The sequence below is a fragment of the Aureobasidium pullulans genome (genome assembly GCF_000721785.1).
Source record: "Aureobasidium pullulans EXF-150 unplaced genomic scaffold scaffold_13, whole genome shotgun sequence".
NCBI classification, from domain to species: Eukaryota; Fungi; Ascomycota; class Dothideomycetes; order Dothideales; family Saccotheciaceae; genus Aureobasidium; species Aureobasidium pullulans.
In genome coordinates this window covers 665,515-683,272 of record NW_021941033.1, presented here as the reverse complement: position 1 = coordinate 683,272, position 17,758 = coordinate 665,515, and the positions used below count along the sequence as shown (strand labels likewise).

General features: G+C 51.4%; 6 protein-coding genes across 6 annotated transcripts; 3 read left to right on the top strand and 3 right to left on the bottom strand.

The window, feature by feature from the left end:
- Positions 1-88: 88 nt before the first annotated feature.
- M438DRAFT_375912 (uncharacterized protein) lies at positions 89-2,923 on the bottom strand (the record flags this gene model as incomplete). Its single annotated transcript, XM_029908622.1, has 2 exons — positions 89-2,722; positions 2,921-2,923. 2 exons carry the CDS (start codon positions 2,921-2,923, stop codon positions 89-91), a joined length of 2,637 nt encoding a protein of 878 aa, XP_029759082.1.
- On the top strand, positions 2,832-4,770 carry M438DRAFT_300264 (phosphoglycerate mutase-like protein). The gene is made up of 6 exons (XM_029902065.1): positions 2,832-3,011; positions 3,067-3,079; positions 3,133-3,167; positions 3,227-3,242; positions 3,295-4,050; positions 4,099-4,770. The coding sequence occupies exons 1-6, from the start codon at positions 2,922-2,924 to the stop codon at positions 4,662-4,664; spliced, it is 1,476 nt and encodes a 491-aa protein (XP_029759081.1). The 5' UTR covers positions 2,832-2,921; the 3' UTR covers positions 4,665-4,770.
- Positions 4,771-5,171: 401 nt separating this feature from the next.
- Positions 5,172-9,727, top strand: M438DRAFT_300263 (DUF221-domain-containing protein). The gene is made up of 2 exons (XM_029902064.1): positions 5,172-5,596; positions 5,652-9,727. The coding sequence occupies exons 1-2, from the start codon at positions 5,397-5,399 to the stop codon at positions 9,499-9,501; spliced, it is 4,050 nt and encodes a 1,349-aa protein (XP_029759080.1). The 5' UTR covers positions 5,172-5,396; the 3' UTR covers positions 9,502-9,727.
- A 1,523-nt stretch (positions 9,728-11,250) lies between these two features.
- On the bottom strand, positions 11,251-14,437 carry M438DRAFT_277047 (uncharacterized protein; the record flags this gene model as incomplete). The annotated part of the gene is made up of 2 exons (XM_029900896.1): positions 11,251-11,684; positions 11,740-14,437. 2 exons carry the CDS (start codon positions 14,435-14,437, stop codon positions 11,251-11,253), a joined length of 3,132 nt encoding a protein of 1,043 aa, XP_029759079.1.
- Positions 14,438-14,961: 524 nt separating this feature from the next.
- On the bottom strand, positions 14,962-16,057 carry M438DRAFT_277190 (aldolase; the record flags this gene model as incomplete). Its single annotated transcript, XM_029900910.1, has 3 exons — positions 14,962-15,493; positions 15,546-15,961; positions 16,019-16,057. 3 exons carry the CDS (start codon positions 16,055-16,057, stop codon positions 14,962-14,964), a joined length of 987 nt encoding a protein of 328 aa, XP_029759078.1.
- Positions 15,991-17,747, top strand: M438DRAFT_49307 (uncharacterized protein). Its single transcript, XM_029910139.1, has 2 exons — positions 15,991-17,089; positions 17,146-17,747. The coding sequence occupies exons 1-2, from the start codon at positions 16,438-16,440 to the stop codon at positions 17,544-17,546; spliced, it is 1,053 nt and encodes a 350-aa protein (XP_029759077.1). The 5' UTR covers positions 15,991-16,437; the 3' UTR covers positions 17,547-17,747.
- Positions 17,748-17,758: the final 11 nt, after the last annotated feature.

Sequence of the window (17,758 nt, the reverse complement as noted above, 5' to 3'; positions counted from 1 at the left end):
TCTTCTTACGCGATATTGAGTCCTCCCTGTTACTATTCATTTCTCCTGTCATTATGAACCTTTTGTACTACTTTGTCTTCTGCTATCCTCACATTCCCAGCGCTTCCCTCTGAGCTTCAACAATCGCGAATATCTCCTTCCCATGCTCGCTATCGTAGAGTTCGTTGTCCGCCAGCTTCCCCACATAATACCAAAAGTCCTTCTGTCCCTTTTTGCCTCGTAGCCCGACGCTCAGGAGACCTTCCTGCTTGTGACAGTCGATGACTATTTGTGCTACTCTGTCCCACTCGTTGTTGCGTGCAAGACATTGTACCACGGCCATCATGGCTAGCCAACCTGGTCGCTTGCCCTCCTTGCTCATCCGATTCAAAAATGCCATCGTCCTGCCCACATCACCGTGTCTTGCAAATCCTTCGACCATTCGGTCGTAGAATATCACGTCCAGCGTGTGGCCCTTTGTCTTCTGGATATCATTCCACAACGCATCCGCCGCGAAGAGCGCAGGTGGATTGGCGTCGAAGTAATGCGTCATGAGGATGGTGTAAATGTGAGGTGTACATTGCACTCCGCGGGCCATCATGTGTCCCAGTACGCTTTGAGCAGCTGCCAAGTTCTCGTGCTCTTTGAGCATACGGTCGATGAGCAGTGCATATCCTTGAACATCGACCTTCAGACCGCATTCTTCGAACGAAGAGATGAGACCCATGATCTTGGCCTCTTGTTCCACCTTCGTCAAGTCGTTTAGCATCGTTGTCGACAGCATCGAATTGACGAGAATCGTAAAGGTAGACGAATTGGGCTCAATGTTGGAGGCTGCCATGCGCTTCAAGATGCTCGCCGCATCTGCTGCCTGCCCTCCGTTCAGAGCCACGGCAAGCAACATGTTGTACGTGTCTACGTCCGCCTCGATGTTAAAGGATCGGCTCCAAGCTAAAACATTGGGAATGTGATGTGCTCTGCTACCACGAAGTGCCGAGACGGCCGTGTTCAATATAGCGATGTTAGGAGCCGGTATCTCGGCCGTGATATTTGTGGCAGCCGACTTGGGGTTTCTTTTATTTTGAGATGCGAACCATTCTCTTCCCATTTCGTCCAGTGCAGACATGCCTTGTCGAATATCGCCAACACGAAGGTGGCCGTAAATCCTCGTACTCCAGGATACCACGTCAGGTTGAAGACCAGAGTTTCTCATTCGTTGCCACATGGACTCCATGATGTTAATGTCTCGTGAAATATGACAACTCTTCATCATGATGTTCCAGGTGCGAACAGTAGGTTCGAAGCCCGAGTTGAGCATACTGTTCCAGACTTGCAGTCCAGATTGAGGGCGTCGTAGCTGGAAGAATGCGCTCAAGAAAGCTTCGTACAAGCGAAGCGTGGAGGGTGCATTGTCAGTTATCCGCGATTCTTCGTCAGCGAAAAGATCTTGTGCTTCCGTCCAGAGTCGCTCTAGATTATCCAGGTTTTGCTTGTCGGCAGCATGCGAGACATAAGCAACTAGTCGCTTTGTTTTCTGTTCAACAGTCTCGGGAGCGACTGGACGATTTTGGTCCTTCAGCGTGGCATTGGCTGGCACATTGACTAGCACAGATGCTGAACGAAGGTTGCACAGTTTCGCGGTGAGTTGTGCTGATCCTAAAGCGTCATCCGGAGATTCTGACTTCAGTCGCATCTCAATGTGACGCACTGCGGCGCCAGAGAACTGCGCAAAGGGAGTGGTCCGGCTGAGGGCTCGGAGATGGAGTCGGTATTGCTCCAAGTCGGGTGGGAAAGACTTGGCACGACACAACAGATCCTGCACAAGCAACAAGGATATGACGAGACCTGAGGGCTTTTGAGTCGGCGCCCGGACGAGGGCGGCGCAACGACTCTGGAAAGCCTTGTGGTCCTTCGTCTCCCACCTTGGAAAGAAACAAAGGGGCCACAGTTCAATCAATTGGACAAGGACAGGCTTGGTTGTGGGGTCATGCAAGACATCGAGGCCTTTTGCAGCAGCAAGCTGAAGATGAATGGCCAAAGAGAATGCCAGGCTGGAAGTGATGGACGGAGAAGATATGGCGAGACGATCAAAGGCTTGGAGTACGTCACAAGGGGAGGGTGAGGCTATGTTTTCAGGAGATCCGAGAGATTCGAGTTGTTGAATCCAGTGACGAGTCATCAGGGATAGCAGCTCTGTATAAACGAGACGACTCTTATGTTTCGGGACGTCGATGAATGGGAGGCAGGCAGGATCCAAGGCTGAACAGTCGGGAGCGGTATAGTGGGCGCAAAAGTAGGACCACGCAGCATTCGCATCCTTTTTCGACACCAATTCCTGAAGGTTCGATGTGTATGAGACGAGGTGGGCGTCGGGTTTGCTGTTCGTGCGTGGTGACGAGTGTATACTGGAACTCGCATGCTGAGCGTCTGGTACGGTATTGCTTGGAGCAGGTGTGTTCCGGGGACGTCGAGCTGGCTGGGGGGTCGTCTTTGCGGCTACGTAGTCGTACAAGCTCTCGGGCCGGGTGGGAGTTGTAGTAGCAGGCTTTGGTCGAGGTCGTGAGTAGCGAGTACTGCGCGGCAGTTCCGAAACGAGATCATCAAGGTGGTAAGAAGAGGCCCGTCGCAGTTGCGGATGCGAAGAACATGGCTGCTGTCGAACAAGACGTACCGCTCTCCGCGCCGTAGTGCGACAACATTGAGAGCAGACGTAGGTGCTTGACATGTGGACCGTGAATGACTGCTGAGATGGCTTGTGACAAAATCATCTCCAAGTCGGACTTTGTCCGCGTTTCCAGCCCGCCAAGCCCCGACCATCTCTCGACCCCTCGGACGTCTTGATTCGCAACGAGACCCACCTCCTGTCATCACTCTTCATCCCTCGTATCTCTCCAATCCTTTGTCTCTTTCCACCTAAGTCCTACCTCTCTCGATCGCTCACCATGACGACCCTCGTACCTCGAGAGCCGTACACCGCCGACGAGCTCCACCGCTTGTACCCCAAGGAGCTCGCATTGCAGCAAGTCCAAGTCGTAAGTCGTTCAAGAGCCCAACTTCCCATTCGATTTGTATACTTACCTCGCACAGCTCCTCAGACATGGTTAGACTACTATCCCAATCCAAGATTCCCAATCATCTGACTGACATGGAAAGGCGAACGATCACCCGTCTCTGCCAGATTTAAGAATGTAGGTTCTACACAGAACTACATATATCAATCCTCAACTGCTGACATGTTCAAACCCAGGCTGGCCTCGTAGCTAGTATGTTGAACTCGAAAGCTTTGAAAAACGACCGACTGACTTGGATACCAAGATTGGCCATATTGCAATGCTGCACAGCATCTTCGTAGCGTAATCATGTCGGCGAATGATTCTTGGGACGAACTGGCTTACAGGCGGAGGCTCGAGACGTTCGATGAAAACGATGACAGCCCTGTGCTGTCTACTGGCCCAGGACGCGAGACTGATGGTATTTGTCTTCCTGGCGAACTTACCGATCAAGGTCGTGCTTCCACCCTTGCTCTAGGTCAACGCCTCCGGGGCTTGTATGTTGATCAGCTCGGTTTCATGCCGACTGTTCTGCAAGATGCAAACCACATGTACCTTCGGGCAACTCCTATTCCCAGAGCTCTAGAATCCGTACAGCAGACCTTTTACGGCCTATATCCCCCCTCATCAAGAGCCGCTGGCTTTGTCTCGCCGACAATCATCCAGCGCCAACCTAGTCATGAGACGCTGTTCCCTAACGAGGGCGCTTGTCGGCGGTTTGCTCAGCTCAGTCAGGCTTTTGCTCAGAGGACCGCAGATCGCTGGAATGATACTTCCGACATGGCACATCTTAACAAGATGTTCGGAAAATGGATGCCCGAGGATTCACCTACAGTCAAGGTTGACGGTCACCCAAGATTGAGTGGTATCATGGACACTGTCAACTCAACGTTAGCTCATCCTAACGAGACTCGCCTTCCAAAGGAATTCTATGACAAGAAGGGCAGAGAGATCATCGACAAGATCGGAGTCGAGGAGTGGTTTTCAGGATATATGGAGTCTAAAGAATATCGTCAACTCGGTAAGGGGCAAGTCTAAACGAGTCATGGTTGTCACTGACGATTGCTAGGTATTGGTGGACTCATGGGTGACGTTGTAAGCCGTATGATTGAAAAAACCAGAGCTCCGACCAGCAGCAACAGAAACATCCAGATGGCTCTTTCTGGCTGTCATGACACAACTCTGGCTGCTGTTCTCAGCAGTATGGGCGCCTTCCAGGGCGAACAGTGGCCCCCGTACACCAGCCACATCGCTATTGAATTGTTTAAAGATCGCACAATCTCCACAACTGCCCAACCTGCGATCACTACCGGCAGCTGGTGGAGCTCGTTCTTTCCTGCAAAGAGCATACTGACACCTAACGGCTCCCCTCGCACCCCGCTGTCAGATCTTTCCGAGTCTGATAAGCAGAAGCTGGACGGCTACTACGTACGACTGCGTTACAACGACCGCGCCATGAAGGTCCCCGGATGCAGACCAGCTGGAAAGCACTATGGCGATGATGAAAGCCTGTGTACCCTGGAAGCCTTCAAGGGCATCGTAGACAAGTTTACACCAAAGAACTGGAAACAGGCTTGTGGTGCTCGTCTGGGAGAGAACGCATTCCCTGAGAGCCTTGAACCTGCTGGTGTTTAAGGCAAAGCAGTGTTTATACATGTTATTGAGACCTGGGACATTAGATCTGGTCGTAAACAATTGCTAGACTAGAGTAGATAAGGCACAATCGAGTGGTTTGATTGGATCTTCACATTTCACGACTGTGGTTGTGTCGACTGTACGTTGCATGAGCAGGGTCTTATCGAGGTGCGGCAAAACGCCCACTTCGTCAGAGGCGGCCATGTTCTGTGTGAATACTTGGTGTCAATCTATATCACCATGATCCAGTCTTGTCCATCCAGCAGATCAAGCTGTTCGTCTGTTCGTCTGTTCCAGTTTGATGGAGATCTACGCGTATCGACGTGGAAATCAGGGTCCGTGTTGATGTTGACGTGGGCCAAGATGTGTTTCAGGGCTGAGAGGCGGCAATGTAATTGGTGGTTGGTGATTCCAGCCGTGGCAGGCGCGAGTTAAACCTTGATCTCGGTTGCGCTTGAGAGTTTGTGTTGGCGCCCAGGAGTCGGCAACATGTCCGTATGGCATACGGCGACTTTCTTGGAGACGAGTAATTACTGGATCTTTCCCACTCACTCCTTAGACCTGGACTTGATTGCCTTTGACACACCTACTCGGAACCCAACACGCCCCTCTACCGTTACAGTCGCTATCTAACGCGCCTTTTATCACGCCTGACTGACATGGGACGTTTCGTTCGGTCGTGAGCGTCTTTCTACAAGGAGCCTCCTTTTGCAGGAGACATAGTCTTTCGCCATGTCTGCAACGACCTCAGCGGCGTCATCTGCTACCACCAGTTGTGGCGGCGGTCTCTTTAACGCAGGTTGCGGTGCTGCACTCAGCGATGTTGGCCAAGATTGGGGCACCCTTCTCTCCTCTATTGTCGTTGCCCTGGTCTCTTTGGGCGCCCAACTTCTTGGTTTCGTCCTACTTCGCCTACGACTCAGCAGAATCTAGTAGGCCGCTTGACACGCATCCAACATGCCAACTCCTAGCTGACCAGAACTGCAGCCGTCCCAGATCCTATCTTGTCGCCGAACGCGAACGAGTTCCTGCCCCTCCCAAAGGTGTGTGGCAATGGACCATCCCTCTCTTCGTCACTCCGAACCAGACCTTTATCGAAAAATGTGGCCTTGACGCCTACTTCTTCCTGCGCTTCTTGCGCATGCTGTTGAAGATATTCGTGCCCCTTTCGGTCGTCATTCTTCCCATCCTTTTGCCCATCAACAAGCTCAGTTGCAGAGGTTGTACAACAGGTCCTGATCAGCTGGGTTGGAGAAACATTCAACTTTCTGACCACGCCCAGCGCACCTGGGCCCACCTGATTCTGGCAGTACTCACCATTCTTTGGGTACTTTATGTTATGTACACCGAACTACGTGGCTACATCCGTATCAGACAGGCATACCTGGCTTCTCCCGAGCACCGTATCCGCGCCTCAGCTACCACTGTGCTTGTCAGTGGTATACCCAGAAAGTGGTTGACCGTTGACGCTCTGAATGGCCTGTACGACGTCTTCCCTGGAGGTATTCGCAATATCTGGATCAACAGAAACTTCGATGATCTCGCCGATAAAGTGTCAGAACGCGACAACATCGCTCAGAACCTTGAAGAAGCGGAAACCAGCCTTATTCAGAAGTGTATCAAGAAGCACAAGAAGATCGAAGCGAAGAAGGCCAAGGAAGAAGGGCGCAGCAAGACGAAAGAAGAAAGACAACAAGACATGACCAGGGCGGACGAACAAGCCGAGCGCATTGCACAAGGAAACGGCGTTAGCTCTGGCGACCCTCACCAAGTCCCACACAACCTGCAGGAAGTGCTTGAGGAGATCGAGGAAGACGAGCACAAGCATGACAAGCAACGAGACTCGTCTGAAGGGCTACGGAACAAACTTGGTCAAGGGTTTGGTGCCGTCGGCCATGGTTTCGGGGCACTTGGAAATTTCGGTCGCAAGGTCGTGGGTGAGGTCGCTGACGACGTCAATCGCGTCATCCGCAACGTCAACGAGACCGTGGACCAGGCCAACAACATGACGGGCTTCTACGCAGACGTTGATGAGCTTAACAAGCCAGCGCCTGCCGAAAGGCTTGCTTTTGATTCGTCTGTACCTGCACCTGGACCCGCGCCTGCTCCTGCGCCTATGTCTGCACCTATACCCTCTTCTGCTCGTGTTCCCCCTAACCAAACTAATCAAACCAGTCGCGCCAGTTACCCCAGTGACCCTAGTAATCCTAGTTACTCAGAGATGGAAAATGATCAATTCGAACCAGAGCGTCCGACCGGGCTCAGGAAGCCTGACGATGTCGCAGTTTTGGATCGAGCCGACCCTTCAGAGACTAGGCGTTCGGATTGGAGCGAGCCTTCTTCTGCGAACACACAGACTCATAGCCAAGACAACTGGACGGATAGCCCGAAATCAGGCGTCAAAGGATCAACTACGCCGGACAAGGCCAATACATCGAAGCCGCGAGGCGCGCCTAGAAGAGCGTGGGATGCGATTCGGAAACAGGTGCAAGCCACTCCGATTCCTATCCCTAGCCCCCAGCCTCACGCTGTAGAAGAAGACGAGTACCCTCTCCGAACACTTGGGCAACCCAACAATCCTGATCCGAGCGAGAACCCTGATCAAGACATGTCTAAGAGCAAATGGGCCAACAAGTTTGGCTGGCTCAAGTTCTGGAAGAAAGGTGGACCAGAAGAGGAGAAACCGGTCTACCCAGAAGCTTTCGACCAGGAACTTGCTGATGCGGAGGAAAGTGAGCCCTTGTGGAAGCTGTACATTGATCCGAAAGACCGTGATACCCTTCGCGAGCCAATTTTCAAGTGGTCGTGGTGGCCTCGCTTGCCTCTGATGGGCAAGAAGATAGACAAAATCTACTACTTGCGCAAGGAGCTTGCTCGACTGAACGTTGAGATAGAGGAGGACCAACAGAATGTGGAGCGATACCCATTCATGAACTCGGCGTTCATCCAGTTCAATCACCAAGTGGCCGCACATATGGCTTGTCAGTCTGTCAGTCATCATATGCCACAGCACATGACACCTCGTCTGGTAGAGATCTCTCCCACCGACGTTCTATGGGACAACATGTCAATGAAGTGGTGGGAGCGCTATCTGCGTAGTGGCATCGTGTTCGCGGCTGTTGTCGGTATGTTGTTCCTCTGGGCGCCTGTGGTCACGATTTCTGGTTTCCTCTCGACTCTGAACACCTTGGAGACCATTTCATGGTTATCGTGGATCTCCAAATTACCACCCAAAGCTGTCGACCTGGTTCAGGGTATCCTTCCGCCAGTTTTCTTGAGTATCGTCCTCGCGCTAGTTCCCATCATTCTTCGACTCCTGGTTAAGCAATCAGGGGTCGCGACAGGGAATGGCAGAGAGATGGGAGTCCAGGTCTACTACTTCGCGTTCCTTTTTATCCAGGTCTTCCTCATCGTCACACTGTCATCTGGTCTGCCTGCTTTCTTCAAAGAAGTCGCGACCGAAACCACGAAGATTCCCGAGACTCTTGCCACGAACTTGCCGAGAGCGTCGAACTACTTCTTCTCTTACCTTACAGTCCAAGCTCTCAACAACAGTGCAGGTGCATTGTTGCAAGTCGCTGCTCTGTTGGAATGGTTCTTGTGGGCGCCCATAGTAGACACTACGGCACGCCAAAAGTGGGCTAGACAGACCAAGCTGAGAGTTGTGAAGTGGGGATCTTTTTTCCCTCCATTCACCAACTTCGCAGTTATCGGAATCATCTTCTCCATCATTGCACCTTTGGTCATGGTGTTTAACCTGATTGTGTTCTCGATCTATTGGATCACACAAAGGTATAACGCCTTGTATGTCTACCAGTTCCGACACGACACTGGTGGTCTGCTGTTCCCCAGAGCCATTAACCAACTATTTGTCGGACTATACATCATGGAGATTGCCATGATTGGTCTGTTCTTCGCTTTCCCGGGTGATGACAAATGTACAGCACAAGCAATTATCATGATTGTTATGCTTGTGGCGACAGCCATCTTCCAATGGCTCATCAACGATGCATTTGCACCTTTGTTCCGATACTTACCAATCACGCTCGAAGACGATGCTGTAATTCGCGATGAAGAATTCGCTCGCGCTCAGCGTGTCAAATGGGAGAGTATGGCGGAACAACAGGGCGAACTTGAAAGGCTACAAGCCGATCCTGAGATGACAATGGAAGAAAGAGAAAGAAAGGAAGCCGAAGAAGAGGAAAGGGCCCTTGCCGAGGAGCGTAGAGTGATCAGCGAGCATAGGCGCACCAGTACTCGCATGTCAAGCTACGGTTCCGGCGCACATTCAGATCATCCCCACCCCGCTATCATGGACACTAAGCCTGCCAACAACAACAGCGGCGATCGATGGAGAAAGGTCAAGCAGGTCAGCGAGCCCGTCCGCCATTTGCGCAAGATTGCCCGACCACACGCCCACGGCATGGACGGCCGCAAACCCACTGCCATCGACGTGGACCCTCAAGCCGTCCGCGTGGACATGGAGTCTCAAAAACAAGTCGGTGACGTGCTCTTCGGCGGTTTCAGCGATGAACTCGAAGACCTCACACCCGAGGAACGCGATACTCTCATCCGCTACTCCTTCCAACACTCCGCCCTCCGCGCCCGTAGACCGGTCGTGTGGATCCCACGAGACAATCTTGGAATCTCTGATGACGAAATTGAAAGGACCAAGCGCATGAGCACTGTGGAGGATATTGACCCGGAAACAGAGAAGAGGACGCCAAGGACGAATATCTGGATCAGTAACGAGGGTACTGCGTTGAATGCGAAGGGCAAGGTTGTGTTTAGAAGAAGCCCGCCCGACTTCGCCAACGTGGACTTGATTGCGCTGTAGTGGAGCAACAAGAATCGAAGGAAGAGAGGAAGGAGTTTATGGCATCAATTTCTTGATTTGCATAGCGTTGGGTTTGGGCAGGCATGGTCTTTTCTTGTTGTTGCATGTTCTATTTTTCTTTGAGCGCATCATATCGAGCAAGCATAACTTATCCGAACTAAGATTTATTCATTTTCCTAGGACAGCATCCTCACCTTGTGAATTACATTGCGAGGTACTGGCCCTCACTATCCAACCTTTGCAGGTTTCGAAATCGGAGTGGGTTTGATTGACTGCAGTCTCCCTTCAGTCACCTGCGCTTTATGTCTTCGAGATCCGGGAACATAGACAGACACGTTACATTTGAAGATCAACTTCCCTCCATTGCCGTTCTGATGTCTTTGGTGAATGTGAGTGACGCGAATACAACCAACAGAACTTCAAGCGAGGTACAGTTTATCTCATTAATTAGACGCTTCGAACATGAGTCGCGCGGAGGGGGCACGGACGAAATCGCGAGAACTCGTTCGAGCGTCTGAGGATTCAATGCACGATTTTGGTGGAAGGACTTTAGAAAAACGCACAACCACCACGTTAACTAAAACCTATATAACAACACCAATTATCACGTAGTAATTATATGATAATTTTCAGTGCTTCTATATACGCTATAAAGTAAGTCTATCTAGTTTCAATAACTATATAGCGACTAATCGTCGCGTAATAATTGTTATAAAAATCTGACACGTCGGATTGCGCCCGAAAAGCTTCGGGCGCAATAACGACGAACATCTAATTAATTGATAACAATTCAACAATAGCAGCTAAATAGCTAGGATCTAGAATTCTAAGTAAGTGCTCTATTCTCTTCCTATTCATCAAGAAAAAAGTCGAAAAAGTTATGTTACAGATTTTGTGCCAGCTAAACGTATATCTCTATATTAAGTTTCTAAGAGTGGCGCACCCTTTTATGGGCTAAAAAAATTGTGACTAATAGTAGATGTATAGCTAAATAATCTGAATGTCTAAAAAGCTAATGTGCAAACGTACGTGGTGGACTAGTATACCTTTTAAAATGGTCAAAATCGCGTCGAGTTAACGACTACTTAGTGGAGAGGGTGCAATGAACTCTCAGACCCTCTGCTAACACGCATCGATTTCTCTCACCAAAATTTGAAGTCATGTGACCTCTGACTCGAGTATGGCGGAGGGTCTGATTAATGAGATAAGGTACAGTAGCCGTGAGACCGCTAGAGGCACAGATGGCATGTACGCAGGGCAACCCTGTCAACTGACATCGACCGGAGTATATTTCCATGTCGTCCTTCTGCCAAACAATATAACAGATAGTGAAGCCTCTAAGATCGTGCAGTGTTGAGCTGACTCTTTCGGGTATCTAGTCAAGCAATTCTACTTGAGGGAAGGTCATGTATGTGCGTGATCATTTTAATTGTCGATTCTTTGTCGGCTGAAAGGGAGAACGTTCACCTTACTTCGCAAACCACGGAGTATAAACATATCAGCCGAGTTATGGAAGCACAGCATGGGAAGAAGTGAGAACTTTGGGGAAAGAACCTCTGATACGGTCGAAGCTGCCATATCTGCGGGCCAACATGCGATGTCCGAAATATATAGTCGGGAGCGTGCAAAACGCAATCACTCCACTATTATTCCCCTCCAGCGCCCAATGCAAAGTGAATACACCGCCATAACCATCGATCGTCAATTCCTGGAAGTAAGAGGTCAAAGAGATAGATAGAAGGCGGATTTTTACATCCACACCCTGCCCATCTCAACAGCGACTTGACACCTCAAGACCCTCATAACGTCCTCTGCCTTGACACTCTTGCCCTTCATATACACAGCACCGACCCTCCAATCCCACGCTCTGCTAACATTCAACCCTTGCAAGATATCTTGTCCACCTACATTGCTTTGACCTTCAGAGGCAATGCTACCATTACTGTTCACCATGTTCCAGGAGACACTTTGTTTCAGGCCAGCGATGGATTTGCTCAGATCGATGGTTGGGGGTGTGGCGGTTGTTGCAGCGGTTGAGGGAGAGGAAGAAGAATTGTAGGCGGAGATTGCTGCGGTGAAGAGGGCGGTATTCTGAGCGTAGATGCCGGGTGTTATTGTTTCGAGATCTTCGATTGCGCGGATCAAGGTGAGGAGGTGTGGTGTCTTGAGGATCTGCTTTGATTCTGTTTTCGAAAATCAGTAAATATGTTGTAATGGAAGGGAAGAAGAAGCGCTTACGATTCATAAGAGGCAAGGCTTCGCACAACAAAGCCATCAGAGCATCGACTTGTACCACGGATTGAGTGTCGGGGTCATACAAACCACCACGAATACTATCCGCGGCAGACTCAATAACAGCCATCAACGCTCTGGCGGCTTCACGCTTTCTTGCCAATGGTCTCAGCATGCCGGGCTTGCGACTGGCAGCAATTTCGTCATCCTCTACATCGGCTTCTGTGGCATCCTTTGCAGCATCCGCATCGCGCAGGTCATAGAAGCGACGCAGAGTTGCGTAACCACTGAGTTGTGATGCCAATAGTTGAGCAGCTGCAACGTCCTGACGGGCGACTTGGTGAAGAGTGGCATGCTGATCATTGAGCAGAGCATCTAACTGCGAGTCGATGATTGCTTGTGGAGGGAATGCTGCACTCTGAACCAAGCAAAAGGAGATGAGGAGATCGACGGTGCTGCGGAGCTTTTGCGAGGCGTGTGCGCGAGCATAGTAGACGAGTGCGCTACCAAAGTCCTGGCTAGAAGCTGCCAAATCATCGGCATAGCGCTCCGCGATCTCGCGAACTTGGTCAGGCAAGCCGATCTCATTGAGAACAGCGAGTACCTTGTCCACTCGTGTTGTAGAGTCGAGGGTGATCTGGTTCAGCAGCTCCGAGATCCTAGACTTGGCTGTCTCGAAGCTATCGAGACGGCCCAGAACACGGCAAGCAAGATCCCAACCTTCCTGCACAGGCTTGCCAGTCGCATTTTTGAATGAATCCTTCTTGGCGAGGGCGGTCGCGTATTGAATCAGCACGTCGTCGCGCCTAATCTCGTCTACTTTTGAAGGCTGGCCATGGCTCAATACCATCAAGTCGTCTTGATCGAAGGCATCCAGAACGTTGGTGGCTGCAGATGGCATCCAGCCTGCAGCACTGGCCAGCTCGACGACAGCCGATGCGATGGGCAAAGACCAAGACCTCAAGATACCAATGATACCTTGCATGTCATCTTCGCAAACGCAGCCGAGGCCAACGTGGACAGGATTGAGGGTGTTGAGATAGAATTCATCTTCATCAGGCTTGTCGGTAGTGGCGGCGAAAGCTAAGAGCAGTTGTTTCTTGTAGGCGAAAAGAGGAGAGACGTCGACTTGACGGATAGACTGCGATTGGCGCATCGAACGCCTGCTAGCAGCAAGATCATCCGAAATGACATCGTCGTCTTCACCGTCCCACCAGGCAGTCAGGAAGATGACAGCCTCTAGCCAGTCTTGAGTAGCGACCATAATCTCGTCTCGCTTGCCCAACAATTGGCCGTACAAGGTTTTCAGACTCTCATAGATCAGCCAAGGGACCTTGCTTTCGGCGCGACGGCTGGCAGTGCTGAAACTCAAGCTTGCTCTTCCGAATGGCGCGGCAGCATACTGGTCCTTGTCACGGCTATCGGCCTCGGCAAAGTCCTGCAAGTCTTGTAGTTCGCGGCGAACACGATGACGGAAGATGGCCCAGTCGGAACCCTTGACATCCCAATCGTTCTCGGTAACAGCGGGGCAGGTACTGAGCAGATCGACGCAGCGGCCGACGACTTCGCGGACAGCGTACAAGTGGTTGCCAGTGTATCCAGGCTCATCATAGCCGTCCTCAAGAGCGGATTCGGCTTGCGACCAGTCGGCGGTTTCCAACAAGCTGATAGCGCTTACGATGTCGCCGCGCAAAGTGCAGGCATAGACCATGTCCCAGAAACGGTCGTGGGCGACTGGAGTAGGACGGAAGCGCATTACCTCGGTGAGGTCATCGGGGAAGGGGTTGTGGTATATGACCAGCCAGTCGAGCAGGGCACGGGGGATAGAGGTGGGCTGGTCTGAAGACAGGGCGAGATTTGAGTAGCCAGTAGAGCGCTGGTAGGAGGACGGAGTGTTGGGAGTGGAGGAGAAGGGATGGTGCAGGCGGAGCAATAGTTGTGCTAGATAGTTGGCCTTGTCGAGGTTCGATTGTGATTTGGGCCCGATGGCGCCGGATTGCGACTTGAGTTGTGCGTGTTTCTGCCATAACTGGCCAAGCTGCTGTGCTGTGCGGTTGAGCGTGATGGGAGATTGACCACCTTGGCCCAACTTGATGTCGGCGTCCAACTGAGCCATGATGGAGTCGGTGCGCAAGACCAGATCATCCGTCTCGCTCACCTTCGCAGCAGATTTGCTTCCCAGATTCTTTGCGACACCCGGGATGGCAGTCTGTCTGTCCTTGTCCATGCGAAGGCCGGTAGACTGGCGCAAAGAATTGCCCATGACGTCTCCATAACGTGAACGCTTCAGACCTCGTGGTGATGAAAGCATGGTCGACTGTGGTAGCGGCTTGTTGACGCTGCGGAAGGCTGAGGGGAAAGCAGAATTGAAGGCTGGTAGCTGATTGTTGGGGAAGTCAATGCTCTCGCCGTCTGCATCCATTTCATCGTCCGACTCTTCCTGATGGTTGCGCGGCGGACTGCTGGGTACTGCGAACGAGGGTTTCGGTGCTTGTGCTTGAGATTGCAAGCGCGTGTGGAAGGTATTGTGCGATTCGCCAAAGAGTGAATTGCCATAGACGCTTTGCGGAGGGAGGCCAGCTGGAGTGAAGGAGGCATTCGTGTATCCTGTCGGCGGAGGATGTGCTGGTGTTGTTGATGGATGGTCATGGTCGGCGCGCCGTGAGCCGGGTGTCGATGGTGCTGAGTCGGGGACTTTGAACATGTTGTCTATCTTCGGATGGTACGGTTCGTAGCAGAGGCCTCTCTTTACACTCGCGTCCAGATGTTGAGGATTAATTGTATATTTCCAATACGATGCTTTGGTTTCGTTGCGCGTCTTGGACTTTGATCGCGAACTTTGGAGCTCAAACGCTTGGACCATGTCACACTGCCTGCTGTTTCTCCCATCGTCATGCTCACTGTCTCCTGTCTTCCTTGACAACACACAAGTAAAATGTAAGATTACTCCTTTCTCTTCTTCCTCTGGTACTCTGTCTCTGATGAAAGACGCTGGGGCCATATGATCCGCTTGTTCTAACAGCCTCACTTTGCTGGAGCGCGTTGGACGTTTGCTTGATTTCAAAACCAGTACACAACATCTTCTCACCTTCTGATCCTTCGACCTCATCCACTTTTGCCGTCACACTATCGATCGAGAATACATGCTGATGCCGACTTAGGAAGTAATCGAGTGGACTCGATCGTGCCTGATTATCATCATTATCAACAGACTCTCTTTTGACAAATCTAACCACTCTTCTCAATCTCTTGCTCCAACTTCTTCAGTCCCTCGTAGACACCGCTCCAGTTGCTCCATTCTTGCTCACCACCCTGGAACCCGCCTTGGAGCGGCAATCGAGCTCCCTCCTTGTCACCAAAGCCCCAGCACCTTGAAATGGCCTCCTTGATTCCGACAGTACCCCATCTACCGATCAATCTCTCACCTTCGCAGATCTTGAATTGAAGCTCACGCAGCTGCTTGTTGTCCGCTCCTTCTTGGAACAAGTTGAAGAGCTTGACGACGACGCGAGGAAAGATGCCTGCCAGTCCGTCGATGGCACCCTGACCGCCAATTGTCAGGACAGGAAGGAGGTTCTGTCCAAGACCTGAGAAGACTTTGAAATGCGAGGGGTCGATCTTTGGTGATGAGGCGATCAGAGTGTGATCTGGGATGTCTCCGTGCGAGAGCTTGCAGCCAACAATATTGGGGTGCTGAGCAAGGCGCTCAAATGTCGAAGGTGCCACAACGACGTTGTTTGTTACGCCAGGATAGTGGTAGCTGCGACCAATCAGTGGTTGCTCAAGCCTCGGGACTTCAATGTGATACATACATCATGATTGGGATAGGGCTCTTATCTGCGACAGCCTCGAACCACTTGGCAATTCCTTGCTGACTAGCGGCCGAAGCAAAGTAGCCTGGTGTGAGCACCATACCGTACTCTGCACCGGCCTTCTTTGCATCCTCGAGCTGGATCAGAGTCTCCTCGATGTTTTGTGTGGCAGTACCAGCAATGATGGGTCTATCCTTGAAACCGGCGTTGTCAAGCTCTTTACGCTGGCTGGTGATGAGCTCATTACGCTCCTTGTTGGTAAGGTGAATGGCCTCGCCGGTTGATCCGAGGATGACGAGACCGCGGACTCCACCCTTGACAAGGAAGATGGAGTGCTTGGTCTGAGTCTCGAGATCCAGAGGGTTATTGACAGGGTCGTAGTTGGAGGCGGACTGAGATGCGAAGAAAGTGGGGACCTTGATGCCGTCAATACCGTGAAAGCTGGAGCTGCGGGGGAGAGCTCAGTAACTTACAGGGACGTAGATGCCCGAAGGAGGAGGAGAAGAAACCATTGTGAATATGCAAATTGGGTATACGGATAGGAAGCAGAGAGAGCAAAAAGAAGTAGACGTTTTCCTCAGCAAGAACAAGAGGGGCAAGTCCACGTTCTTATTGCACCACAGTCCGAGTTGGCCGCAAAGAATGCCGAAGGATGGTGGAGGGCGAGCCCCACGTTCCCCAGAACTCTCTCGCTGCTTTCGGCCCATCGCACACCGAAGAACACCTCTCCACCAACATGTGTGTTGATAAAGACATGCCGAACCGGCCAAGACTGAACTCAACTCATCGGCTGTTGAGTCCATGGCTTCGTTTCAATCTCCACCGGCGCGACTTTTCCGCTCCAACTCAGACCGACCGCTATATCTCATACCACTGTGATTGAACATCTGCCATGTCGTCAAAGCATCCCACTCTCGACAGCCACATTCATCTCTGGCCAGCGTCAGCAGCAGATGCAAATGGCCACGCCTGGATGAGCGATCCACACTTCATCCTCTCAAAGCAACATATCCTCTCCGACTACACGAGCGCCTCATCTGCAAACCCACCAACCGGTGTCGTCTACGTGGAAACAGATCGTCGGCTCGAGGACCCATCTTCATCATCATTAGAATCCTGGGCTTCTGAAGCGATCAAAGAGTTGCAATTCCTACGCAGCATTGTGGAAGGTGATTATGGCTCTGAAGCCTCGGCGCTACTCCAAGGCATCGTGACCTGGGCCCCTGTACACCAAGGACAAGATGTGTTCTCTCAATGGTTGGAAATAGCCGAAAAGACTACTGGACCGGAGACCTGGAGACGAATCAAGGGGTTTAGATTCTTATTACAAGCCATCACGGACAAGACCGAATTTGAGAATCTGGTCTTCAGCGATGGCTTCATCTCGATCTTGAAATCCTTGGGCCGACACGAGAAGAAATTCAGTTTTGACGTGGGAATCGACCAACGAAGCGGTGCTACCTGGCAACTGGAAACGTTTACCAAAGTCGTGGAGAAGGTGTACGAAGGCGTGCCAGAAGAGGAGAGAACAGTGTTGATATTGAGTAAGATGACCGCGGGCCATTCATCCATGTTACAGGAAGCTAAAATCCATACGCAGATCACATGTGCAAACCCTCCTACACATCTACATCCTCGGACTCATTCGTTCGCTGGAAATCCTGCATCCAAAACTTTGCCTCTCACCCTCAAGCCTACATGAAGCTTTCAGGCGCCTTCTCAGAACTCAGCGATGATGCTTCACCGGTCAACACTGTGGATCCCAACGTCTTGGCGCAAAGGATGAAGCCATGGACCGATGTGGTCTTTGATGCCTTTGGCCCGCAAAGAGTCATGTTCGGAAGTGACTGGCCGGTGTGCAATGTCAAGGGCCCGAAGGGAGAAGGAAGTTGGCCAGTCTGGACAAGCGTGGTCGAGGAGGTTCTAAGTCAGCGAAAGTGTACGGAAGCCGAGAAGGCAAGAGTATGGAGCGGAACAGCCAAGGAGGCCTATAGACTATGAGCCTAGGTGACAGATGCCAAGCGAAGGGAACGAGATGTTCAGATTCATGGCGTGAGCATATGGACAAAATGATATAGATCGAGAGAAATCAAGAGGATATACGAAAACATAAGGAAAACATCCACCCAGATGAAGAGACATTAAGACTCTGGCCTCCACTGCTTGCCGCCCTGCGCCGAGATCATGCATGATTCATCTGCGACCAACAATGT

What these genes read in the sequence shown, in the direction of transcription:
- M438DRAFT_49307 (XM_029910139.1), top strand. Translation starts at nt 16,438, where the DNA reads ATGTCGTCAAAGCATCCCACTCTCGACAGCCACATTCATCTCTGGCCA. An exon ending in GAGAACAGTGTTGATATTGA is followed by an intron (nt 17,090 to 17,145) that starts GTAAGATGACCG and finishes ATCCATACGCAG; the next exon opens with ATCACATGTGCAAACCCTCC.
- M438DRAFT_300263 (XM_029902064.1), top strand. Translation starts at nt 5,397, where the DNA reads ATGTCTGCAACGACCTCAGCGGCGTCATCTGCTACCACCAGTTGTGGC. An exon ending in CTACGACTCAGCAGAATCTA is followed by an intron (nt 5,597 to 5,651) that starts GTAGGCCGCTTG and finishes CCAGAACTGCAG; the next exon opens with CCGTCCCAGATCCTATCTTG.
- M438DRAFT_300264 (XM_029902065.1), top strand. Translation starts at nt 2,922, where the DNA reads ATGACGACCCTCGTACCTCGAGAGCCGTACACCGCCGACGAGCTCCAC. An exon ending in TAAAGAATATCGTCAACTCG is followed by an intron (nt 4,051 to 4,098) that starts GTAAGGGGCAAG and finishes GACGATTGCTAG; the next exon opens with GTATTGGTGGACTCATGGGT.